This window comes from Xiphophorus maculatus, chromosome 24 (assembly GCF_002775205.1).
Source record: "Xiphophorus maculatus strain JP 163 A chromosome 24, X_maculatus-5.0-male, whole genome shotgun sequence".
Classification (NCBI taxonomy): Eukaryota; Metazoa; Chordata; class Actinopteri; order Cyprinodontiformes; family Poeciliidae; genus Xiphophorus; species Xiphophorus maculatus.
In genome coordinates this window covers 1179529-1203615 of record NC_036466.1, presented here as the reverse complement: position 1 = coordinate 1203615, position 24087 = coordinate 1179529, and the positions used below count along the sequence as shown (strand labels likewise).

General features: G+C 39.7%; 3 protein-coding genes across 4 annotated transcripts; 2 read left to right on the top strand and 1 right to left on the bottom strand.

Moving 5' to 3' along the window:
- Positions 1-4877: 4877 nt before the first annotated feature.
- On the top strand, positions 4878-12647 carry arpc2 (actin related protein 2/3 complex subunit 2). Its single transcript, XM_005812215.2, has 10 exons — positions 4878-5092; positions 6788-6822; positions 7024-7136; positions 8873-8918; positions 9075-9261; positions 9450-9543; positions 10027-10153; positions 10629-10729; positions 11293-11393; positions 12139-12647. Exons 1-10 carry the CDS (start codon positions 5019-5021, stop codon positions 12158-12160), a joined length of 900 nt encoding a protein of 299 aa, XP_005812272.1. The 5' UTR covers positions 4878-5018; the 3' UTR covers positions 12161-12647.
- Positions 12648-15809: 3162 nt separating this feature from the next.
- LOC102220898 (keratin, type I cytoskeletal 18-like) lies at positions 15810-19520 on the bottom strand. Of its 2 annotated transcripts, XM_005812223.2 has the most exons (8): positions 19071-19520; positions 18904-18986; positions 18407-18563; positions 18171-18332; positions 17965-18090; positions 17297-17523; positions 17098-17132; positions 15810-16268 (listed from the first exon to the last, which is right to left on the bottom strand). In XM_005812223.2, exons 1-8 carry the CDS (start codon positions 19440-19442, stop codon positions 16189-16191), a joined length of 1242 nt encoding a protein of 413 aa, XP_005812280.2. In that variant the 5' UTR covers positions 19443-19520; the 3' UTR covers positions 15810-16188. The 2 variants fall into 2 exon arrangements, with proteins under 2 accessions (XP_005812280.2, XP_023184918.1); XM_023329150.1 differs by lacking the exon at positions 17098-17132.
- Positions 19521-19696: 176 nt separating this feature from the next.
- LOC102220638 (keratin, type II cytoskeletal 8-like) lies at positions 19697-24086 on the top strand. The gene is made up of 9 exons (XM_014473761.2): positions 19697-19944; positions 21100-21308; positions 21411-21471; positions 21596-21691; positions 21799-21963; positions 22039-22164; positions 22246-22466; positions 22567-22589; positions 23092-24086. The coding sequence occupies exons 1-9, from the start codon at positions 19786-19788 to the stop codon at positions 23097-23099; spliced, it is 1068 nt and encodes a 355-aa protein (XP_014329247.2). The 5' UTR covers positions 19697-19785; the 3' UTR covers positions 23100-24086.
- Position 24087: the final 1 nt, after the last annotated feature.

Genomic DNA, 24087 nt, shown 5'->3' with positions numbered 1-24087 from the left:
GTCCGCAAAACTGGACGTTCGCCTTCCTGGGGGAACTAGAGCAACCTCTCTGGAAAAACTTGATTGGTGCCCGGATTTTTGTTTGATGTGCTTCAGAGGAACACTCAGCAGATACTCATCTTGGCAGCTTAAAGACGGCATTGCAGGCTCAGATGTCATTCTTGTGCTCTTCTGGTAAACATACGACTGAAAGTAGAAGACATTCCAGTCAAGTTAAAGGTTTCATTCGTGTGAAAAACACTCTCTTCGTTCATGCCTGAAATGTGCAGTTTCATTTTGCACTTTTAATGAAGTGCTTTTATTTTTAGCTTTCCCTCCTTTCTGTTTTGCTGTTCTTTGTAATGCAAAGAAGGCAAAACAGAAAAAAGCTTAACAGAAACTGTTTAGGTCTTTAAATAAATACTTTTATTTAGTCATTTTTAAAGATAAGTCCTTTAAATTCACATTACACAAATTGTAGATGGCTAACTACATTCTATAGGTTTTGGTTTTCCAGGATGTCTCACTGTTCCAAGCAGATGCTGAGTAAGTCCTCCAAGTATTGTAAGATTTTCTTGGATCAGTCCAGTTACTCTGAGAGCTCTCAGTACTCCTCCGTGTCAAGTTTTCTCTCATTATCATCTGGAGGTTTCGGGCTCTCCTTGTGTACACAACAGTCAGTCCCGTTGCCGCCAGAACCCAGAGGACCTCCGTGTAACTGGACGGCTCATGTCTGCACAGGGTTTTCTCCCTGGTTGCTATGAGAACTGCAGATGCTCCAGTTTTCTTCTGCAGGCCGAAAACATGTTGGATTAAGAAAGAAGATCAACAATTAGCAGCATTCGTTTTGGTTTTACCAACTGATGCAAATATAATCGCTTCAACAGCTGACTCATTATTGATACCTTAGAAATTCACACATAGATTTATTTCCTCTTAATAAAAGGGAGGAGGGTTCTGTTGAGTGAGTTGGGTTTTTTTTGTTGTTGTTTTCCTCATTCGTTCAAATGTTCTGTTGGCACACCTGCACATATGGTTTCGGTTCTAAATCAGGAAGCTTTAATATCTGGTGTTTTGTTTGTACTGCTGAAAGGTTTCTATTTACAATCCAAAACAGACACTGAACAGCTTGTTATCTAATCTAAAATAGTCGCTGAAGGAAAAAAGTTGAAAGAAGCAGCTGAACTCCTCATGAGACACGAGTAAACAGACTTTGTGTGTGTGGGGGTGTGTGTGCGTGTGTTAAGACAGATGTCCGACAGTTCGCCTTTACTGGAATCAACTAAATAAACATCGTACGATTAAACATATATACATTTTTAATAAATGCCCTCTTTAAGCTCTGAGAAAAGCCAGATTTTAGTACATATTTCTCTTAAAGTGAAACTAGAAGCGCTCTGATGAATAAAAAGACAGAGGATGAAAACAACAGCAGGTACAATTACACATGTATGCGCTTAGTGCACATCTGTCACCAAGCCAGCTCTTCTGCCAAAACACTGCATTGGTATATTGTTACATCCAAATGAATAATAAACTCACATGGTGCCTATCTAATCTTTTAATTATTTTGTACACAAGAAGAACCGGATCAATTCTTCTGTGAGGACTAGGAGTTTTGTTTTGTTTTTTTCCCAGAGAAACAAGCTACTACTATGACAAATAAAGTTCAAGCACTTGCAGAATTCTTATAGTAGGATAAACATCATTCTTATGGTTAGAAAATACATCTTGTCAGTAGATGAAAACATTTTTAAATGGTAGAAATCTGTATTTTGAAAAAAAAAATACTGCAACAAATACAGTTTTGAATGAAGTATGAGACATAAAATATAAAGTTTTTCCTCCAGGACTTTGTTTGATCTTTAATTTCCCATTAAACATGGCAAAGAAAAAACCCATTTTAAACTGTACTTTAATTTATTCTTATCCTTGTATGACCTGCAGTGACTCAAAGAGAAAATAAATCAAATTCAAATGATTTTAAATTATATAGGTGTTCCATAGTTTCAAACAAACTTAATACTCTTCTACATATAATTATATATCTAATACATTCATTTGGTAGTTAATAAACTGTATTTATTTAAAATTACCTATATTTTAGACATTTAGAAAAAAAATCTTGAATTTTCATGTATATTTAAATCTCTAAAGCTTGAATTTCAGGCTGGACTTCATGAATTGTCACTGTTTAAGTTTTTTAATTATTTTATTGTCACGACTAATAGCTACTAATATTGTCTCCGATGATCCATTAAAAGCAATCATTTACTATCTTTATTTTCTTACCTGGAAGAATCAAACATGTTAGAGAGGTTGAATGTCAAAAAAGTAAAACTTTATTACCTAAAAAAAAAAACTATTCAGCCACCTGAAGACCAAGTATCTATAAATAAATTAAATTCCTAACCTACTCTGGGTTAATTTTGTGAAAAAAAAGAATAAAATACACATATCTTTTGCTTACCTGTACTGAAATCTCAAAACAAAGCAACCCTGATGCGTCTTGTTTTCGTTTGACCAGCTTCCCTGGAAATGAAATGAAAACACCTGAGATGAGCCTTTAAAAAGGAAAATGCTTCGACTTGGCAAAACAAAAGCGGAAGGACGAAGAATGTGAATCATTGGACAAGACCCCAAAGCAGATAAGACAAGAAAAAAAACAAAAACAAAACAGTGACTGATACCAGGGAATGTTTGATAAAACTGATCTCACTGATGGAAAACAAAAGGCAATATTCAGGTTTGTGTGTGCTTTGGCTTTCTGACTTGATATTTTATAAAGTCCATATAGAGGTTAAGATATTTTCAATTAGTGTTTGATCTTTTTTCACACATATTTTTCCATCAGCAAGTGTAATAACAGAGGCCTTTTTGGCAGCACATTCTAATACAAATAGGACTGCGAGTGGCAGCAGAGAGCAGATAACCACTAAGTTTGATCAAACTGCAAGACAAAATGTAGAAAATCTTAAATAGTTGTATTTTTCTAAATAAAGGCGGTGCTTTGGTCGAGCTTTGCATTTACAAATCCTATAATTTCTCAGAATTTAGCAAATCCAGTCCAGGTTGGACGATAACTGAGGTTTTAATGACTGCAAACAAATGCCTGGTAATCAAGAAAGGCAACGCAAATTTAAGCCCCACACAAGTTAGGGTGATTAAATAAATGTAAGAGTAAAAATAAAAAGTAGAAAAGTAATATTATATCATGCAAGACAATAGGAAGAAGGTTAACAGCATAAAATAAATAAATATTAATACAGAAAAACAGAAAGATACTTCCTTTATATCGTGTTTAATCTTCTTCTTTTGCTCCATTTCAGTGGTAATATTAATCCATCTGACTGACTAATGGCACCAAAACATCTCTTTTGTATCTCCAGCTTGACTATTATTATCTCATCACCAACTTTTCAAAAACAAAAAAAGAAAAAAAAAATCATATAGCCGCTTTTTTCAGCATTTGCACCTCCTTTGTTTGGCTGCTAATGGGCGGTCTTCAGATTTGACTTTTTGTTGACGGGGAATAACAGAGTCTAGTTCAGAATAACAACAATTGAATCTGTGCCAGGGGTTAATTTGGTCTTCATCCCATATTTGGCATTTGGCACAATCAAGACAGTGTGCTTTATTTCATCACAAGCTGACACATAATTAGTTGCCAAAGATAAACGCCAAACATACAGTAACTATTCTAAAATTGAGCCCAACATTGTTATTGTTTATTAAATCTGATTGAATAAGTATTTAGCTCTTTTATTATTTATTTATTTATTTATTTCTCCTTCACAAAGGGCCCTTTAAATCAAGGGCCCCATGGCACATGTCCAAGTCGCCTTCATGGAGGATCAAAGGTCGACTATTTGCTTCACTGACAGAAGCTTTCATTTTCTCTCTCCGTGCCTGAAAGAAGAAGTCCCTGTGATAATTCATTTCACATCTGTCACAGTTACAACTTTAACGTTGAGGTTTGAGGGATTTTACTAATCCTGGTTAGTAAAATCCAGGAGGATGAACAATCTCTAAAATGAATATTTTATTGTTTTCTGGAGCTTATCCTGACTGCTGCAATCAGCCTGACAAATAAATGCTTGAAAAATAAAAATATATCTGTTTAATGACTCTGGGTAGTACATAAGACATATTTTCTTGCTCAATTAAACACAGATTTTTTTTTTAATTACATCAGCTCTTTGATGACATTGTAATTGTGTTATTAACATGTGCCTTTATTTAATGCCACATATACAGGCACAGTGTAAGCTACAGTTAAGAAATAGCCACAGCATTTCAAAAATAGAAAATCACACAAATCTATAGAAAAAAAATTATTTTGTGAGTTTAGGAATTACAGCAGTATTTTTATGTGGTAAGCATGTTGGAGCAGGGGGTTTTCCTCCCCTCTGTCGCTACATACATGTTCAGTATGAAGGCCTGCTGTAAAAGTGAATGCTATGAATTATATAAATATTATCCTCCTGAGACCCAGAAAAAAAAAGTTTTTGATTTTTTTTTCTTTTTCACTACATGACTCTTTGGAGTGAAAAAACATCACTACAATTGAAAAAGTTTCAAAACATGTTATTATTTATTTATTACAGTATGTCCTTTGGAGAGGACATCGGGACTCTCTTGTGGCAAATATGAACACATTTTGAGGCCCAGGATGTCCTCTCTAAGGACCACCAGGATTTAACACAGTGGCATGTATGGTTTCAGAGTTATGAACAAAAAAACCTATGTCCTCCACAGAGGACAAAAATGTATTGCTGGGTCTCAGGAAATAAACTGAATTGAAATTTTCTTCAGGATAAATAAAATATTTTTGGACTGAATTGAATTGGCGAATTAAAGACAGGCAGCATTTGAAGCCACCCAAATCAGCCGGGGTCCTGCGTGTGAAGTACGCGGAAGCTACAGGCGGAGGGAGCTTCGACGGAAGCGGTCTGGTCTGTCAAGGGAGGAAAACATTTTCACCTAATATTTGACACAAAGCGGTTTAATCCTACCAAATAGCACCGGCATCCGCTGCGATGATCCTCTTAGAAATTAATAACCGCATCATAGAAGAGACGCTGACGTTGAAGTTCGACGGCGCATCCAACGGGTGAGAAAAACTGCTAATGGCAGCTAGCTTCCCCCTTCAGCGTTTCCCTGAAGAGGACCGCAGCTTAAAAAAACCAAGCAAACAAATAAAAACAAGAAACTACCGCCGATAAAAGCTCACAAAATTGCATGTTTCAGCACTAATTGTCTATAAATGTGCTGAAGGAGCTTAAACTGTCTAGCTGGCTGCTGTGCCCGAAGCTGGGGTGTGTCTGCACTGGCCGTGTTATGTCAAAAATGGCAATCCTGATCAGATTAACCCACCGACCAGACATTACAATACGGAAGAAAACACACAACAAATGAACAAATAAAAGTTTGGGGGTAATTTTACGAATATGTAATAAATACAGAAACCAAAGCAGAAAATTTCGGTTTATGTTTGGCTTTTTGAAGCAACTCAAAAGAGGGGTTACATGGACCCCCACAACCGTGTTTGGCTAAACTCTGTCAACCTAACACTCTTAAGTCGTCCCAGTGTTATTCGTTAGCAGCGTGTTGAGCACAAAACTGTGGTTTACGCAACATAAACGGCCTTATTAAGAGCTTTTACAGGGCTCTGCGCATCCATTATGTGGCTACATGTCAGTGAACCATCGCTCCTCTTCCCAGCTTCCGCATTCCTGTAGTCAAGCCGAGTCAAGTCACTCCGCAGCAGCTAAACTACAGCAGCAGGTCCCTGCAGCTTCCACCTTCATGGAGCTAGCTCAACTATAACTAACTGGATTGAATATAAAATAAATTACATATTTAATTGCGTTCTTTTGATTCCAACATAGAATAAAGGAACAATAAACTCTATAACAAAAAAACGAGATAAATTTACATGCTTGGATCAGTACTGGTGAAAGTGGTTCTCTAGTTTTTGATTCATTTAATGAATAAGTGAAGAAAGAAAATCTGAATTTTCAGTCTTTGACTTGCCAGTTAAGGGGAAATGTCCCTTTTTTATCTTATTGTAATCATTTACTTGTAACCCAGTTTGGTAATTATAGATTCAAAGGAAGGAAAGAGAGGTTGCACCAGTAAGATGACTAATAGTAAATAACATGGTGGGGTTTCTGCAGGATCTTAAAAGGTTTTACACTGTGTCATGTGGATATGTCCAAATTTCCCATACTTGAGCTTAAATTGTAAATTATTCAATATTTTGTCATAGGAAAGTGCATATTTCACAACTGTTCGCTTTTCAGTCAAATTACATCATCGGTAGCTGTTATTTAGTGCTTTATTTTTTCCTTTACAAAGCTGTTGAAGTCAGATAGCCTCTGTGTAAAATCACTTTTAGGAATTGAATGTAATGTACTGAAACTCACAGTAGCCCAGTGTTTCTCAATTCCAGTCCTCACACACCCCCCCCTGCCTGCATGTTTTAGGTGTTTCCCTTCTGCCACACGCCTGGATCGAATAATGGGTGATTAACAGGTTTCTGCAGCACTTGATGGTCATGCAATCATTTGAATCAGCTGTTCTGGTATAGAGGCACATCTAAAACATGCAGAGCAGGGGGGCCTGAGGACTGGAATTGAGAAGCACTGCAGTAGCCCAAGTCTGTATTCTCAGAGATGAGACGGCAACTCTTCGGCTGCTCCTCTTCTAGATTTTTTTTGTTTATTTCTTGTTTAATACGCCATACGTCTCCATAATATCACGTTTTATGCCTTATATGCTAACAGTCAGCGTTTTGTCCCGACAGAACCAAACCCGAGGCCGTCGATGTGACGTTCGCTGGTGAGAAACCTCCGACCTTATTCAAGTTTTAAAGCCTTTTAGCGCCCTGAACGCTTTCATTTTGGAGAGGAAGAAAAATCTTACTGATCAATATTTGTGCAACTCTGCCAGTAACTGTCAAACATTAAATACATTAAATAGCAGAAAATAGCTAATTTCTCATCTTTAGACATGAATGTTTTCTCCCTCCCGCTGCTTCAGATTTCGATGGCGTCTTGTACCACATCTCCAACCCCAACGGGGACAAGACCAAAGTGATGGTCAGCATCTCCCTGAAGTTCTACAAGGAGCTGCAGGAGCATGGCGCTGACGAGGTAAACCCCAATAATCAGCCATCAAAAATCAGTCTGGAGGAATAGCTTTGCGTAGCTTCTCTTTCACAAGTGTCTGACAGTCGGCTTTAAGGTGCCAAAAACGGATCGGTCTTGTTTTCAGCTTGCGCTTAAAAGACTCAAAAGTGCAACTCATTGTTCCTCTGGTCTGAAAATCGACCACCAAACTGCAACAAGTGTTGACATTGTGTTCTGCTGTTTGCACTGATAGCATATCAGCAGGCACATAAATCTAGTTCAGCACAGGTGTGTCAGCAGCGGGAAGTCCAGACCCAAAGTGTCCGGGGTCGGAGCGGCGGCCGCAGACCGGGAAGAATTAAGAAGCTGATCCGTCATCTGCCGCTCTGATCGCACCTTCAGTTACAAACACTCTGTTGCCATGTAAGGAAGAAAGCAGCTGCTGTGGTTCCAGGCAGAAACAGGAAGTGAGCTCTAGTGACTCACCCCCGGGCGAGGAAGTACTGACTGTGAGCTGCAGACAGCGTGCGCTGACAGCTAGGCTGCTTTTTGGAACCCCTCTTTTTCGCCCCCTCTTAGTGGGACGTTTAAAGGAGGCCACATTCAAGATGCTTTCATACTGAGAATTTTCTTGGAAACGATTGAGGAAGAAGCCTTTTGGTTTTCTCACATTCTTTCCTGCTTTTGATGTGAAAGATTCCTCTTCCTTGAATTGGCGGCGAGCTGAAAAGAAAAGAGGAACGTGCAAACGTAGTTTTTAAAGCTGCATTGCTGCCATACCTCACTCTGATGTGTGTACTTATTCTGTTCACATCAGCTCATACCAAACAGACAGGCTCTCATTAGAGAGGACTTCCCCCGCTTCCTTTACCTTTAGATGTTCATTCCTCTCCAGCCCCAGTCCAGTTTGACTCCTTTATAGTACAGACGGTGCTTTCAGGCGCTCATTCTCTGCTGTTGCTATTCAAGTCAGCTTCTTCCTCCGACAAGCTGCTGAAAATCAGAGAAGTGTTGGGCGTTGTGAAAATCACAGCGTGGCTGTTGTTCGGCTCCAACCTTAATAACAACGTTCAAATAATGAAGCTACTTTTAAGCAGAAGTGTTATCGTTTATCATTTATCGCTATACATTTCTTATGATGACAATTTTGATTTATTGTCGTCATAAATTCCAGTTAATGTAAAAACCCCTGAAACTCTCTGTAGTTGGGATTTTTTCAAAGAAGGCGTCAATAAATATCAATAAACTTGAAAATATGATTAAATGCAGTTCCGATGTAAAGTTTAATGGTTTAGATCAGAAGAGTGTTACGGATGGGAATGTTTTTTCACAGGGCTGTAATTGCTGTGACACACAGTCGCAGCCACACGGTTACCAAAAAAGAAGTAATAAATAGTTTTTAATCATCACTTTTATCGTTTTCACAATAGTATCATAAAATATTGTGATAAAACGTAAGTCTGTATTGCGCAAGTTTCACCCTCACCCATTGCAGTTATTGATACAGATGCATCCTCAAGGCGACTCTTATTATTTTTTTCCTTCCACTAAATTTTTCACTAACATGCATACATACAGCACTCCTAAGGAAGTTTTATTCCCCGTGAGCTGTAATCATCCCAATGAACAAACATTTGAATGAAGTCACTTTTTGTATTGACTCCAGGCTGTTTGTTGTTTTGCTCCTTCTGTGTCTTTTTGTTTTTGAGATGCTTAAAAAAAAAACAAAAAAAAAACATCATTCTTTTATTTATTTACAGTTACTCAAGAGGGTGTATGAGAATTTCCTGGTTTCACCAGAGGCTGGTAAGTTCTCAAAGTTGCTTAAATCCCTTTTTTTTTTTTTTTAATCTGCAGTGTCGAATGTTTTTCATGTTTCGTTCACACTCTTTCGTTCCAAATCTGTGAAATGAGAAGTTTTGAGATCCCGTTATTTGTTCGTTTTGTGTGCCTTCCTTCAAGGCTACAACGTGTCCCTGCTCTACGACCTCGAGGCCCTGCCGGCCAATAAAGACGAGGTCGTTCACCAGGCGGGGATGCTGAAGAGGAACTGCTTCGCTTCGGTGTTCGAGAAGTACTTCAAGTTCCAGGAAGAAGGCAAAGAGGGCGAGAAGAGGGCTGTGGTCCACTACAGAGACGATGAGTCCATGTAAGAGCATCAAGTATTTTGTTTAATTTGTCTGATGAGGTCAGACAGGAAGAGGTTTGCTCCAAATAGATAGGTTCCTTTTTATTCAGCTGATGTGTCTCTCTGCAAGCTGATTCAGAGCTGCAGTTCTCTGGTGAAATGGACACGTTTTGACTTTTAGATCAAACTAAATGTGTCTGGACCTTCAGGTACCTGGAGGCCAAGAAAGACAGAGTGACTGTCGTGTTCAGCACCGTGTTCAAAGACGACGACGACGTCATCATCGGGAAAGTCTTCATGCAGGTGAGCGAGGCGGCAGGTCGCAAACGTGCCCTTTTTATAAAATTATTAAAAACCAGGCCCTATATGCAAAAACAGTTTGCCACAAACCCTAACCTTTAAGTAGGCCACTTCAGTTTCAGACATAACCAAAGAATAGAAAACGAAGCGGATTAGCAGTTCTGGCTAGCAACTAATGTTGTCATCCAGGACATGTTGCTGTTAAATACTGCCTCTACTGGCTGGATATTGAGCTGTTTGCGTGTCATGACACACTGCCACAGTCTTCACTCAGAGGCCTCTGCCATTTTGTTGCAAGACTGACTGCTACTGGAGATCATTCCTGCCCACAGCATCAACATTCACAACTAATCTTTGAAAGATACTTGGATGATATCTCTCAACCAATGCTGTTAGTTTAATTGAACCGGTTTTTGAGCCTTTCAAAGTTGCAACGTGACATAAAATTTCCTCTGTATCCATAGCAACATGTGTTTCTGCGTGCAGGAGTTTAAAGAGGGTCGGAGAGCCAGCCACACGGCCCCCCAGGTGCTCTTCAGCCACAGGGAGCCGCCTCTGGAGCTCAAGGACACAGACGCTGCCGTCGGGGACAACATCGGATACATCACCTTCGGTCCGTTCTAGGGCTCCAACTTGTCATAATCAATTATTCTGACGATTAATCTATTAATCAGATAAAAAAAATTGGCATGTTCCATAATTTTCTTCCTTTAACTACTTAATCCTTTCTTTTTTTTCTTTTTACAATATTAGAAATGCATTAAAAGATGCAAATAAACAAATCAACTTACTTTTTAAATGAGAAAACAAACATTTTATTGGCTAAAACGCAACAACATGACCAATCTGAACCAGGTGAAGCAAACACTGCCAGTTGAGTTTTAGGTGAAACAAATGGAACATGTATATGCATTTTATAAAGTTTCAGCTTAAATACTGCTATGAATATGTTGTCTTTTCAGCAAATGGCCTTTTTTTTTTAAGTCTGTATAGTCTGTACTTGTCGATTATCGATTTATCGTAATTAATCGTTTCAGCCCTTATCGATATTTGTTTTCTGAGTGTGTTTTGTGCTTGCGTCCCTGCAGTCCTGTTTCCTCGTCACACCAATGCCAATGCCAGAGACAACACCATCAACCTCATCCACACCTTCAGGGACTACCTGCACTACCACATAAAGTGCTCCAAGGTGACTCCGCTCATAAATCTCACAAACCTGCACTATTTTTATCTAAATAAATAAATACCGGAGTCCTAACTGGAATCAGGGTTTGCAGTAGATGACAAACTGCTCACAAAGCCTTTCCGTTAAATAAAAAGCTTAGCTGGAAGTGTAGATTAGGGTCCTGTCAGAACAGGTTTATGTTTTGGGTTTGATTTATGCTTAAACGTTGTAATTCCAGCTTGTTTTTTTAAGAGAATGTCATTCAAAGCTTCTGTGGAAACATCCTGATCACAGACAGACAACGGAAGTGGTTGTTAAGTGCACTTACCTCAAGCAGTGAGTCAACAAAGGTAGACTTATTGGCCGCCGTGGGTTGGTACGCTCTTAAAACGTCCAATCTCTCGTTCCATCTTCACGGTATGCGTCGCTCAAGGAGCATTAATACAGCATTTGTTGCATGACAATAAGGCATTCTGCTGAAATTCATCACCGTCGATAGAAACGAGCTAAAAGCATCCTGTTATCTTAGAATCCCGCGACGGCTAATCTAGATCTTCATACTTTTTGCTTTTTTATTCTTCTTATAGGCCTACATTCACACACGGATGAGAGCCAAGACGTCGGACTTTCTCAAGGTGCTGAACCGCGCTCGACCCGACGCCGAGAAGAAGGAGATGAAGACCATTTCGTGAGTAGCTTTCATTCACGTTCACCGGCGCGCAGAGAAGAACGAGATAAGGGAAAGAAAACGTGAATCTGTGATTTGAAATATGTTGTTTTTGGCGTTACGACTCAAGCTTTAGGAATCCTTTTCAACTGTTTTTTTATTTTTATTTTCTTTCGGGTGAGATCTACAGGGAGGTTTCGAGATTTATTCTTAATACACGATCGCCGTGTTTTCTTTCATCTTTGTTGCCACGTTTTGCTTCAGAGTCCGCTGGGATTACAGCAACAATAAACTCCTTTGAAGGAGGACAAGGAAAGGACTCCACATGAATTCCGTGCAGCAATTTTCAGATGCAATTAATGAAAATGAAACCGCCAGTCACTGATTTAATTGGAAGCTCGCAGAGAATTAAAGCATACCGAGAAATTCCTATCACTATCAGTTTTAATTGTTTTCTTTGATGAGAGTTTTTGGGGCGGGAGGGAGAAAGCGTTTCCGCAACTTTTAGTGACAAACTACTGAACAACAAACTGGTTTCACTGTAGCTTCTGTAGAGAATAGTTTCATTTTTAGGGACAGTTTTCAAGTTTGTCTGCATCAGAAGTTAAGACTCAACTTCTTGGTATGTCCTGACTCAATGTAAGCTTAATAAAATCCTTCTGCCCGATCGAGAAAATGTCAGAGGAAAAGTACTAAAAAAAAATTGTAGCTGCTTTTTGGCTCACCTGATGTTATTATTATGATTTATTATTTTTTTTTTTTCTAGTGGGAAGACTTTCTCCCGCTGAGGCCAGAAGTCGCTGGAGAGAGCTGAACCCCGGTGGACACGCTCAGCTGCGCCACAAATCTGACTTCAACGCCACATTGGACAGGATTTCAGGACGTCCCCCCACCCTTCGCCTCACCTCCCACCCAAAACAAAAAAACATCCAGCTTTTCTTTAAGTTTTTTTTTTTAAGATTTCTTCTTGTTTTCGGATGAGTAATAAAGTCGGCTCTACACAAGGAAAGCTAAAGATAAATGGAAAAAAAAAAAAACGGGCATTCCTTGCTTTTCATTGTTAAAGAGAATTATTAGTCCTATATAAATATATATATATGAACAAAATGAATGAAACTTTTGATACGATATTTTACTCCATTTGGTACTCTTGCTTGCCCCCCTCCTCTCTTCACCATGCATTATCCACATGTTGGATGATTGAAACTTCCTCTCTGTGCTTTCATGTCATCTGTACCATCATCATTTGAAAAATAAAACACTTTAAAAAAAGAATGATCTTTTTTTACTTTGTCCTGTGAGAATATCTTCTAACTTGTTTTTTTCCTGCAGTATCAGGTCTGAATCTAAATTTTTCATAAAACGTTTTCCAATCTTGAGCTGCACCATCTTAGCATTTTTGTTCCCATTTCTCCTCTTTCTCTACCCTGACCTTTTCCTCATATATTTCAATGAGGAAATATGAGTCTTTAATCATCTGTATTTTTTATTTTATTGTTTTTTTTGCAGATTTCAGCTTTCTTTTGTGTTGGAATACCGTCTGTTGTGTTTTTGTGGTCAATGAAACTCCAAAGACCAGCGCTCCGGGCGCAGGCACGAGGAGGAAGGTAATCACAATTAAAACTGTCAATCACAAAAACAAGAGCAGATTAATTGAAGTGAGCCGCAAATATTTTATCACTATCGTTTTGTGTTCGTTAGTAGAGGAATTTTCCTTGATCTGCGTGGCAGAAAAGGCAAACAAACAGGAGCGGTAAGGTACTGACCGGAGTCCACGCACTTAAAGTGACAGAACCTGATGTTATGAGTCATTAGGCCTTTTAAACTAAAATGTTTTCTGTTTTCTTTCATCACACACACCCATGTTTTGTTTTGTTTTTTTACTTGGGATTTTATGTGATTAAATCGACGACAAAGTTGAGAATAATTATCGGCTGAAAAACAAAATGGTGGCTAACCACCAAATACTGTTTGCTTCTCTTGTCCACTAATCCACAAATGACAATCACGCAAGTTCTGCGCACAATCTAATCCCATTGATAAAAAATAGCTACAGTGGATTTCTGACAATAAAATTCTCCATAACTGTCAACACAATGTTACACTAGAACTTGCACTCCAGTGCCAATCATTGAACTAAGCAGAGGAGTGCCTCAGGGATGTGTTCTCGCTCCTTTGCTATTTCAATTCAGTTTAAAGATATTTCATTTACCCCTCTGGGACTTGGCATCGTAGTTCATGTATTATTTTAGCTTTCCGAGATGCTAATAATACCTTCATATGGTTACCAAACCATAATAACTGCCAAAAAAAAAAAAAAATGTAAGGGCTAAAAATCTTTCCAGTTGCACAATATCCCAAACCAGAAGGAACAATCATCCAAATATGTCATGCCTCAACCAAAAGACATCTAACTTAGCTCCTTAGAGCTCCTCAGAGTGTTATGATAAATACATTTATGATGAGAGCTGTTAATAGTAATTCATGACAGATGTTGAGCTCTTGGCCAGGGTTTTGCCACTAATCGACATAAAAGCCACAAAATGTCACCTCTTACCAATCACAATCTTGTATTGTGGAGCTTCAAACCATACAATTGAAGATGGTCTGTAACCTTATCTCTGAAAATGGTTTTTTTTTAAATGTTTTTGGCTATGAAAGTCTATAAGATAAGATCTCTTTTCGTTCTTTGGAAGCCATTTGAGGACAGATGCTTGTGGAAAGTCCTCTGCGTTGTGAAAGACCTCCAATGATCTGGTAGACGTTATCAGACCGTCGAATCTCAGACACCCAGAATGTGAAAAAACTTCATTCCAAGTGCGTGTAAACACGGGAAACACAAACAATCAAGAATGTTGCATTTTCACGTGGTTTTTGTTCAGACATGTTATTTTTAAGTCAAGCTTCAGTTGTAGGTCCTTTGTATGCGTTTTCGTTTTTAAATCCAATGCGGGAATGAAAGTAAAGGAGGCTAGCGTCACCCAATGGCCAGCGTATTTGGCTTCCAACGAGACCGGTTGTGGGCTAATGGAGAAATCGCAAGTGCTGCTTCATGTCCAACGTCTGAAGGAAAACTTTACTTTTTTTGATATTCTCCTGATAAGAGAAATACTTTCTTTACATTGCAGATTTTTTTGATAAACAGCTTTGTGTAAAATTTCTTCATCTTTGGCAGATTTCACACTAAGATTTGTCAAAGGAATTTTAACATCAGAACAAAAGTTTTCTGAGTAAATGCAACAAGCAATCTTCATTTACTAAGAATAAAGAGCCAGGAATGAGTCACACTTGGCAACAACAGCTGCTGTCAAGCATTTGCTTTAACTGGAAATGTTTCTTACATAACCGCAGAGCAATTTCAGTCTGCTGTTATTAACTCCAGAATTTGACTTGCTGATGGTTGCTGTGGATCAGTCCTGCTGTAGAACTCAAGCTTGCCAATGCTCAGACGTTCTCCTTCAGGATTTTGACGCACTCTTACAAGTGTGTCTTGTTAAAAACACGTTTCCACCACAGCTCACCACTGTTGACGTGAAGATCGGCCATATTGACATACAAATTCTGCCTTGTAAGTCGTAAAATTCTGCCTTGTAAGTCGTAACTGGGTGTAGTCGGTGTTTCTCCCACGCTGGTGCCCCTTGAAAAGTCTGACAGTTGATTTTTCCGACTTTCCAGTCACAATCTCCCATTCCCGACTTCAAATGGGATGCACCAACTCAAGACAAATGATTTCTTTTGCGACCTCCTGGATGAGTTATCGATACTTTCTTGGAGTGATTTTGGTTCACCTCTGTTCTATGTTTTCTTCCATTTCTCACGGAGATTCACTGACATACCAAAGCCTTAGAAATGACTTTTCAGACTGATAACGTTGATTTTTTTTTTTTAATTATTATTTGTTGTCAGATTTTCAGATTGGGGATAATGTGTTGCCATTTGAGATCTTTACCCGTCTTCATGTTATCAATCCATTGGTCTGGAAATATTCAGGACCATGTGTGGCTTGTGAAATTGAATTCAGCTGTCTGAAAACTGAAATTAATCCCAATTGTTTGGAGATTTAAGAGGTGAAGGGTTATATTTGGAAAGCTTAATTATCAAAACTATTTAAAAACTACTTTTTGAATTTACTCAGGTTGTCTTCTGGTACTGAGATTTGCTTTAATCATTTTAAACAGGAGTGACAAATTAAAATCTTAAAAGGTGAATACTTTTGATTGCTCACAAATTAACAATATGTAACTTTGCTTATATCTCATATTTATTTGGATAACTCTTTGCTTCCTTGGCATATGAAGGCCTTTTTAGGGTGTTGGATAGTCATAAAGGGTACATTATTTGGATAATATAAGGAAAGTGTCAACTACTTTTCCTCTTTCTCATTATAAGGTCACTTGTAAGAATTGTTGACATCACAAATCAAGAGTCTGTTTCTGCATTGAAAACATCTTTATTTTTGCTCACACCACACAAGACACGTTTGAAGAACCCCCACACGTATTATGCAACTTTGACAGCACCAATCATTTTTCTTTTACTGAGTGACAGAAACAAAACGGATCAGAGCACCGTTTTTAAAACAACAATCTTCCACAAGAACTTCAGGTATGTCATTTTTTTCTTCGTTGTCAGACTCAGAGGAGGGAGATGAGGAGGAGGAAAAGGAGGAAGAGGACGATGAAGAAGAGGAGGTTGAATTTATCTTGGGCTTTTTTTTGCTTCTTTTTGGATTTTTTTTCTGGCTGCTGGGTTTCTCAGGTTCCTTGTCGAGGTTACTGGAATCCACAGGCGCCAATTGAATGTTGGATGCTTGGGATTAGATATTGGGGACGCGGCCGTCATCCACTAGGACCTCATCCATCCCTTCGTCATCCTGATTGTTAGGAGTTGGGGGTTCTGTGAACAGAAACAGGACATATTTTACACCGTGTGCAGGTCTTCCTTTTGCCCTTCATCCAAATTCTGCAAAAACTAAAAAGCTGAATCAGAAGCTAGTTTGTCGTGAGCTTGATTTGGGTTTTAATGCTGCGACACTTTTTCATTTGTCTAGTGATTTTTGTTGTTGTTTTTTTTTTTAGTAGAATCAGGTTGTGGTTACGCATTTAGAAGATGATGACAATCTGCTGCAGTTAGTAGTATTAACAGCTAAAAACAGTGGAAGTGCCCTTAATGGCATCGAAGACGCTGTTCTCTTCTGAAAGCCTTTAAGTGCACTTCTTAAACTTTTTGTTAAACAAAACATGGTGTGAGGCATTCATGTTTAACTGAGCACTTCCTTCCTAACCGGTGTAAACTGTGGCGTCAAACAGTGGAGAGACTGTCAGGCAACTTGCCCCAAGACACAACGGATGTGAAAAGTGTGAATATTTTTCTTTTATAGCCATAAATATAGCATTTGTTTTTTAATTGCTTTGCTGCCATTTAGAGTTACGCATGTCGTCTTACATTTGAACATAAGAGCATGTCTGCTGTTCATCAATCTCTCCACGGCATCAACCAAACTGCTTACACTTGTCGTGTGGAAGAACAAGGGTCACATTTTTGCGTTTGTTTGATTCTTCCTGTTGGAAGACGGCCAATCAGATTGTAAGAGTGAACCGAAAGCATCCGTCTGGTGAGTTGTTGACTCATGTCTGCTTTGGTGAGAAGGTTAATGGTTGATTGGGAGATCTGCCTTCTTGTTTGGGTTTTTAGCACTTTCTTAGGAGGCGAATCCAGAACTTACCTTGTTGTAATACCTCCTTTAAACTTAACTCCATGCTGTCGGGGAAGAAGAGGATAAATAATGCACCAAGTATTATATTTAACTGGCTTACCCTTTATTCTGGTTGCATAGGAGTTTTTATCCATTAAAACCAACTAAAAGCAACAAGAAGAAGGAAACGCTAAAGGTAAGCAGGAAAGGTGCACATGAGCATCCTCACCTCTCCTTATCAGCTATTACGCGAATCAGCTTGTCGTAGTCTTGGATTTCTTTCTCCAGCTTCATTTTGAGGCACAGCAGCTTTTTGTAGCTCTCCACCTTCTGCTCCACCTGAGCCCTCACATCCTTCAGCTCAGCCTGCAGGCTGACTATGACGTTGTTGAAGGGGACCAGTCGGTTGTTGTTCTCTGCCATGACTTTGTTCAGATTGTCCTTCAAAGCCTGGATCTGTAAGCAGAAAGGTAGGATTTGTTAGAGCTACTGTACAGGATTTAGATCCTTCAGAAGGAATTACTTTTGCAGATAGTGCATAAAAACGACTAAAACTAGCATTTTTGCAAAACCATGCTTCTCATATCCTCTTATTTTTGGCCAAATTTATTAGGAACCATTGTGAAAGGCCTGAAGAACCAGACAGCCTGTGTGTGTTGGTTTGCAGGAACACATACAGTTGTTTTTTCTGACGATAACCAGCAACTTTAGCTTAATGGCAGGCTTGTCAGGAATGCCTGTGAAGGCCAACCTTGCTGGCAGCGACATGATAAAAGACCAACTCAGAGCAACTGTTTTTGGGATGTACAATAAAGATAAAGATCAGGTTCACTGCATATCTGATGAAGGTTTTTGTTTTTTTTTTAGATATGGCCATGTGTGAGAGTTTTTACAAACCGTGGTGTGGCTAGCCTGAATCTGCATTTCCAGGCTTTTCTTCTCCTTCAGAAGAAGGTTGTACTTTGTCTTTTCGGTCTCCAAATCCTTGTTGTTCTGGGCCTCCTTCACCTGGATGTTGTCAAACTAGAATGGGAGGAACAAACATAGTGAGACAATCAGACGAGTGAGGGAGGAAATCAGCAGCCCAGTTTCCAGTTTCTGACCTTGTCCTTGTACCAATCCTCTGTCTCCTTCATGTTTCTGTCAGCCAGCTTTTGGTAATGTTCCCGTATGTTTTTGATCATGTCAGCCAGGTTGGAGTTCTGGGAGTCGATCTCCACCTTCACCTCTGAGGTCTTGATCTTCTCACAAAGCTCAGCAACCTCCTACAACAACCATGTGCTAAGAGTCAAACAAGTAACAAAAATAACACTGCAGATCCAAGCAAACTGAGCCTTACCTTCTTGTGGTCAGCCTCAAGGCGTTCCACCTCATCCTTGACCAATTTCAGCTCATTCTGCAGCTGATCTCGGGTCTGCTTGGTATCCTCAATGTCCTTTTTCAGGGTGTCTATGTCTTTTTCTAACTCCTTCTTCATCTTGGACTCATGGTTCAACCTGTTAGTGAAGATCACCACAAGTGTAACACGTCAAACGAGCCACTAGAAACTTTTCACCCTTTGCCCCTGGCCAAGAAGTCATAAGGCTTAGAGGACTTTCAAGGTCTTACTTGGAAACAAAATGAGCTTCTCTTGTAAATACTCAAAAATATTTCATGATCATTTTTAATTTTTTTCCCATGGTGCTGGAGGACTTGTGGGACTTATGGGACTCATAAGTCCCCATGTGATGCTGCAAAGATGAGTTGAAATAAATGCACAAATCTATTTTCCTTCCAATATGGGTGGGATGTAAATTCTGACTGGGCAACAATCATAAGACAAGAGTTTCAGCTCACTTGTTGTTGAAGTCCTCCAGGGCCAGCTTGGAGTTGTCAATCTGGAGCAACAGCTTGGCGTTGTCCATGGTGAGCTCCTTGATCTAAACATATAATAAGAATGAGAAGAAGAAGAAGAAGAAGAAGAAGAAGACGGAGAAGAATATTTAATGTATGCCTTAACCCACCTTCTTGTCGAGAGCATCCTGTGGTTTCTGGATTTCATCCCAGTCTCTGCTCTCAGGAGCCTTCCTCTTGGCCAGAATGTCATCGATCTCCTCCTTCAGCTTGCCGTTGTCCTCCTTCAGCTGCTGCACCCTGTCCAGGTAGTTCTTCAGGCGGCTGTTCAGGGTCTGCAGCTCCTGCTTGTTGTCCTCTGGGAGCGAGGTGGGGGCGGGACTGGAAGCGGTGACCGGAGCGGCGGTGGGAGTGACCGGAGCGGAGTCTGTCTCGGCCTCGTTGCGCAGGACTTTGCGGAGTCCCTCAAGGCTGGACACGGACGCCTTGACGCCCCTCCCCCCGGCTCCTCCGAACACGCTGGCGCTGCTGTTGCGAGGCATGTTTGCTGATGATGGATGACAGAGACGTGACTGAACGCTGATGGGTAAGACTACACCTGGATAGAAAGGATGGGGGGTGAGTTTTATAGCTCCTCTCTGCCTTCTTATCCGCCCACTTTAAGGACTCTGCCTCATGGATCCAATCCTCACTCTTGGACAAACAGGTTCAGGGTTGAAATTCAAGTATTTCATGTTGACTTCTCTGGTAATTCGGCACCTGTTCTGTTTTGATTGGACACTAGCAAAGATTTTGGGGAGGTACGGAGGTCCATGCGCCTTTATAAAGGTGACGTGAGGTGGGATCTCAGTTCATCTGCTCAGTCAGTCTCCAAGGTTCAGCACCATGTCAAAAACAAAAACTGACAGCAGCAGGAGCGTAGACCTCAGCGGGAAGGGGCCCAAAAAGAGCGAGGCCACCGGAAAGCTCGACTCTAGGCTGAAAACCGGGGAGAAGAAAAACTTGGTCGACCTCAACGACAAGTTCGTCCAGTTGATCAACAAGGTCTGTACGATTTAAAAAAATTTTTTTTTCTTTTAATTTATAGGCTGAGATATTTACTAAATACAGCGCTGGGGGAAAAAAAATTAAGAGACCACTTAAAATGATCAGTTTCTCTGATCTTACTTTTTTAGGTATACAAGTAAAATGAACATTACTATTTTGTTCTATGAACTACTGACATGTCTCCGAAATTTCAAGCAAAAATGTAGTATTTATTTGCAGAAAACAAGAGATGGTCAAAATAACGAAAAAGATGCAGTGCTTTCAGACTTAAACTAATGCAAAGAAAACAAGTTATTATTCATTTACAAACAATACTAATGTTTAAACTCAAAGAGTTCAGAAATCAATATTTGGTGGGATAATCATGAGGTTTTAATGGGTTCAGCGCAGGGGCCTCTTAATTTTTCACAGCTTGTATTATTCGTTTATTTAAATAGATTAATTACACTCAGACTGACGTTTTTAAGCAATCGTGTTTGTTAATTTTGAAGGTTCTCCAAGATTAGAGTGTGGGGGAAAAACAGAAAACGAAAACATTACAGTAATGTCGACCGAATGAAAATCATGTTTAATAGTTTAAAGGTAATTTTGAAAAAGTACTTCTAATCTATGAAACGAGTCTCAACGGAATGTGATATATATATATAGTGCTTTAAAAAGATTTGCCTAATTATTATTTTAATTAAGCTTCCTTTAAAGTTTTAAGCGTTCATGTAAAAAAACAAAAAACATAATGAGACCTAATAATAACATAATAACATCAACATTTAACAGTTCAAACATAATAACAGGGTGAAACTGGTACCTGAGGCCATGAAAAGTGACTCACTCTGCCAGGTTTCCTATTGTGTATGGCTAACAAGATCGCCATCTAGTGGTTAATTGGTGGAATGGGCCCAATTTAATGTAAAACTGAAAAAATGAGGGGAAAATTGAAAGAAACCAGACAGACGAACCTTAAAATTAGCAATAGTGTGCTATGACATTCCTCACAAATCTTTAAGGCTCTGTTTCCCCCCCAAAAATGAGATATCGGACACTTCGCAGACACTGAAAGTGCAACAAATGTAAAGTTACTATTTGCCTTAAGCACTACCAGTGACTTTTCATTATTTATGTCCAGTGAACATCCCTTGTTCTTCCTTTTTTTAGGTGAAGGAACTGGAGGATGAGAAAATGAAACTGCAGAAGAAGCTGGATATCCTGAAGGGACAGGAGGACTACAGCGGGAACGTGGATGCCATCGTGAGGCAGGCAGAGAACAATCTGCTGGAGAAGATCGACAACTTGAAGCACGACCAGGAAAATCTGAAGGTTGAGCTCAAAGACATCGTGAAGGATGTGGAAGATGCCAAGAAGATGTAAGCAGCTCACAGATGGCATCCAGGAAGTTATGGATGACTCCAACGTACCTGTGTTCCTGCAATGTTATTTCTTTACCTTTTATCCTCTCTTGCTTGCAGCTATGAGGATGCAATGAACAAGAGAACTGATCTGGAGACTGAATTTGTTGTTGCCAAAAAGGTAATACCACAATTTTCTGCTTTTGGGGGAATGAAAACCACTAAACATGTTTCATTGTTATGAAATGTTCCATCTTTACATGAATTCTTTCCCTCTTACAATTTAAATTATATGTGTGCAACAGGAAGTAGATGAAGGACATATGGATTTGGTAAACAAGGTTCTGGATCTGGATGACCTGACCAGAAAACTGGAGTTCCTCAGGGATGGCTTTGATGAGGTAACGGAAAACTATTTACTTACTTACTCACTGAACATTAGATACATTTAAAATGGTTGAAAACTTGTCATGAAACCAACTGTTTTTACCTTCTCAACGCCTTGCAGGAGATCAAGGAGCTGCAGTCGATGATTAAGAATGAAACGGTCACCCTTCCCAAGTCCGCCAAACGGTCTCTGGACATGGAGGACTACGTCAAGAACGCAGAGGCGCAGTATGCTGCATATGCCGCTCGTGCCAGGGATGAGGCGGAGCAATGGAACCAGAGAAAGGTGAGGATAAAATAAAGCAGATCCAGTCCTGGTTTACAGTGCAAGTAAATGTTACAATCCTTTCCCAACTTTCAGATTGAGTCCTTGGTCCAAAGTGCAGAGCAGAAGGAGCAGGAAGTCCGTGACCAAAAGAGGGATATCTCTGACCTCTTGCGCCGAATCCAGAGGCTGAAAGCTGAATTAGACGGTCAGAAAAGAAAGGTAGGAATCTGACAGACAGTAACCCCTTTACACACACTCCGACCGTCCTGCTGATATCCTTTGTTGTGTTGCCCCATTAAGGAAGAGTCCTTGAGTAAAGAAATTGACGCAGCACGAACAGATGGCGACGAGAACATGGCGAAGGCCAGAGATACCATTAAGAAGCTAGAGGAGGCCTTGAAGGCAAACAAGCAGGAGTTGGCCAATCAGATCCGCGAATACCAGAACCTGCTGAACCTCAAACTGGCCCTTGACATCGAGATCGCCACCTACCGCAGGCTGCTGGAGGGCGAGGAGCAGAGGTAAGGGTCGGCAGACGCCACAAAGTGAGGTTGTGTTAATAAGATAAACGTGTGCGAACACTTTGACTAACGTCTTCTTCTCTCCTTTATCTCCATGAAGAATGGACAACTTTCAACGTGCAGGTGAGAGCCATTTTATTACCATTCTGACACAAAAAATTATCTTTAGAGAAAAATCTAAATCGTGGCATCTCAGAGTTGTCTTGCTGCATGTTGTGATCACAAATTAATCAATGAAAAATATGCAGAATTGGAATGTTTTAGTGACCAATAAAATAATTGTTAGAAATTTCTCTGATTTTTAGATGCTATACTTCCTTCTAACACAGTCTTAACATCCTAATGCACCTTTTCTTGAAAATGCACCAGTTGTATAAGAAACATATAAATAGTAAGCACATAAATTGAAATTATTTTATAATTAAAACTTTTAAGTCAATTTGTCCTTTGTGAAGAGACAACCCTTCCTTCTCCTAAGGGAAAACCTTTAAATTTAGATCAAATCTTAATGACTGATGCTACAATTTTCAAATATGACAACAGCATGCATGTAACTAATTTCTGCAGATCTCAAACTTCACTGTTGTTTTGTGCTTCACTAAACTCAAACCTCTCTTCCGCTCAGATTACTAAATGCAAACAACCAATCCAAGTCCTTACTTGCACGCAGACGTTCACCCACCAGAGAGGAAACACCCGCAAGAGGAAAAACACCTGCCTGAGAGAAGTCACCTGCGAGACCAACGACACCGGCGAGGGAAACCTCCAACAGTCGAGTCCAGCATCGTCCCAAAACCGGATGAGACCCCAGACCCCGCGAGTACACAGAACCCCCCCACATCCGCCCCATCTGCCAAGCGCGTACTGATCCGGGTGGAGGTGGAATGTGGAAAGCTTATCTCCACAAGCACCCAGTACACTGACTGATTTTTCTGGGACTTCCTGCAGCCAAATCCGCAAAATGTGAACAAATTATTTAAACAATGAAGCTATAATCAATCATTGAAACCTCCTGATCAAATTAAAAGTAGTAATCTCTCTTGAACGTTTTCTGGCAGTGAACGTCTGACTGCAGCTCTGTGGCAGGTTGAATCTGTGCTTGAACTGGTTTACGTCAAGCTGTGTGTTTTGGAAAGGTTTTTTTTTCTTATCTTTTGTTGGGATGTGCAATGCCTTTGGGGCTTCAGTGTTTCCTTTCATCTTCTCCTGTGTTATTTCCTTCAGACAGTGATGACCCAAGCGCTGAGGTTTTGTTTTTGTGACGCAAAAAAAAAAAAAAAACTTCTAGCGTGAAGGTTTGTTTTTATTTCAGGATAAATAGATTTATGGGTCCGAGCATGTGGGAGTGTTTCCGTTTGCTTGATTCCCATCTTGCCAGTATGAGTCAGGAAATGCAGATAAAAACAATAAGGAAAGGTTCTCAGACTGGTACTTAAAAGTTCAACAATGTATATATACATACATATATTGCTGTGTTTTGGGTACATTGTCCTGCAACATTGCAATGGTGCAAGTTTGAACTCCTCTGTTGGCTCTTGTGCTCATGAGTCTCAAATCTTTCAAATGAATCTAAAGTAATCGGATTTCAGGGTTTTGTGCTAATAAATTAACCTCTACAAAT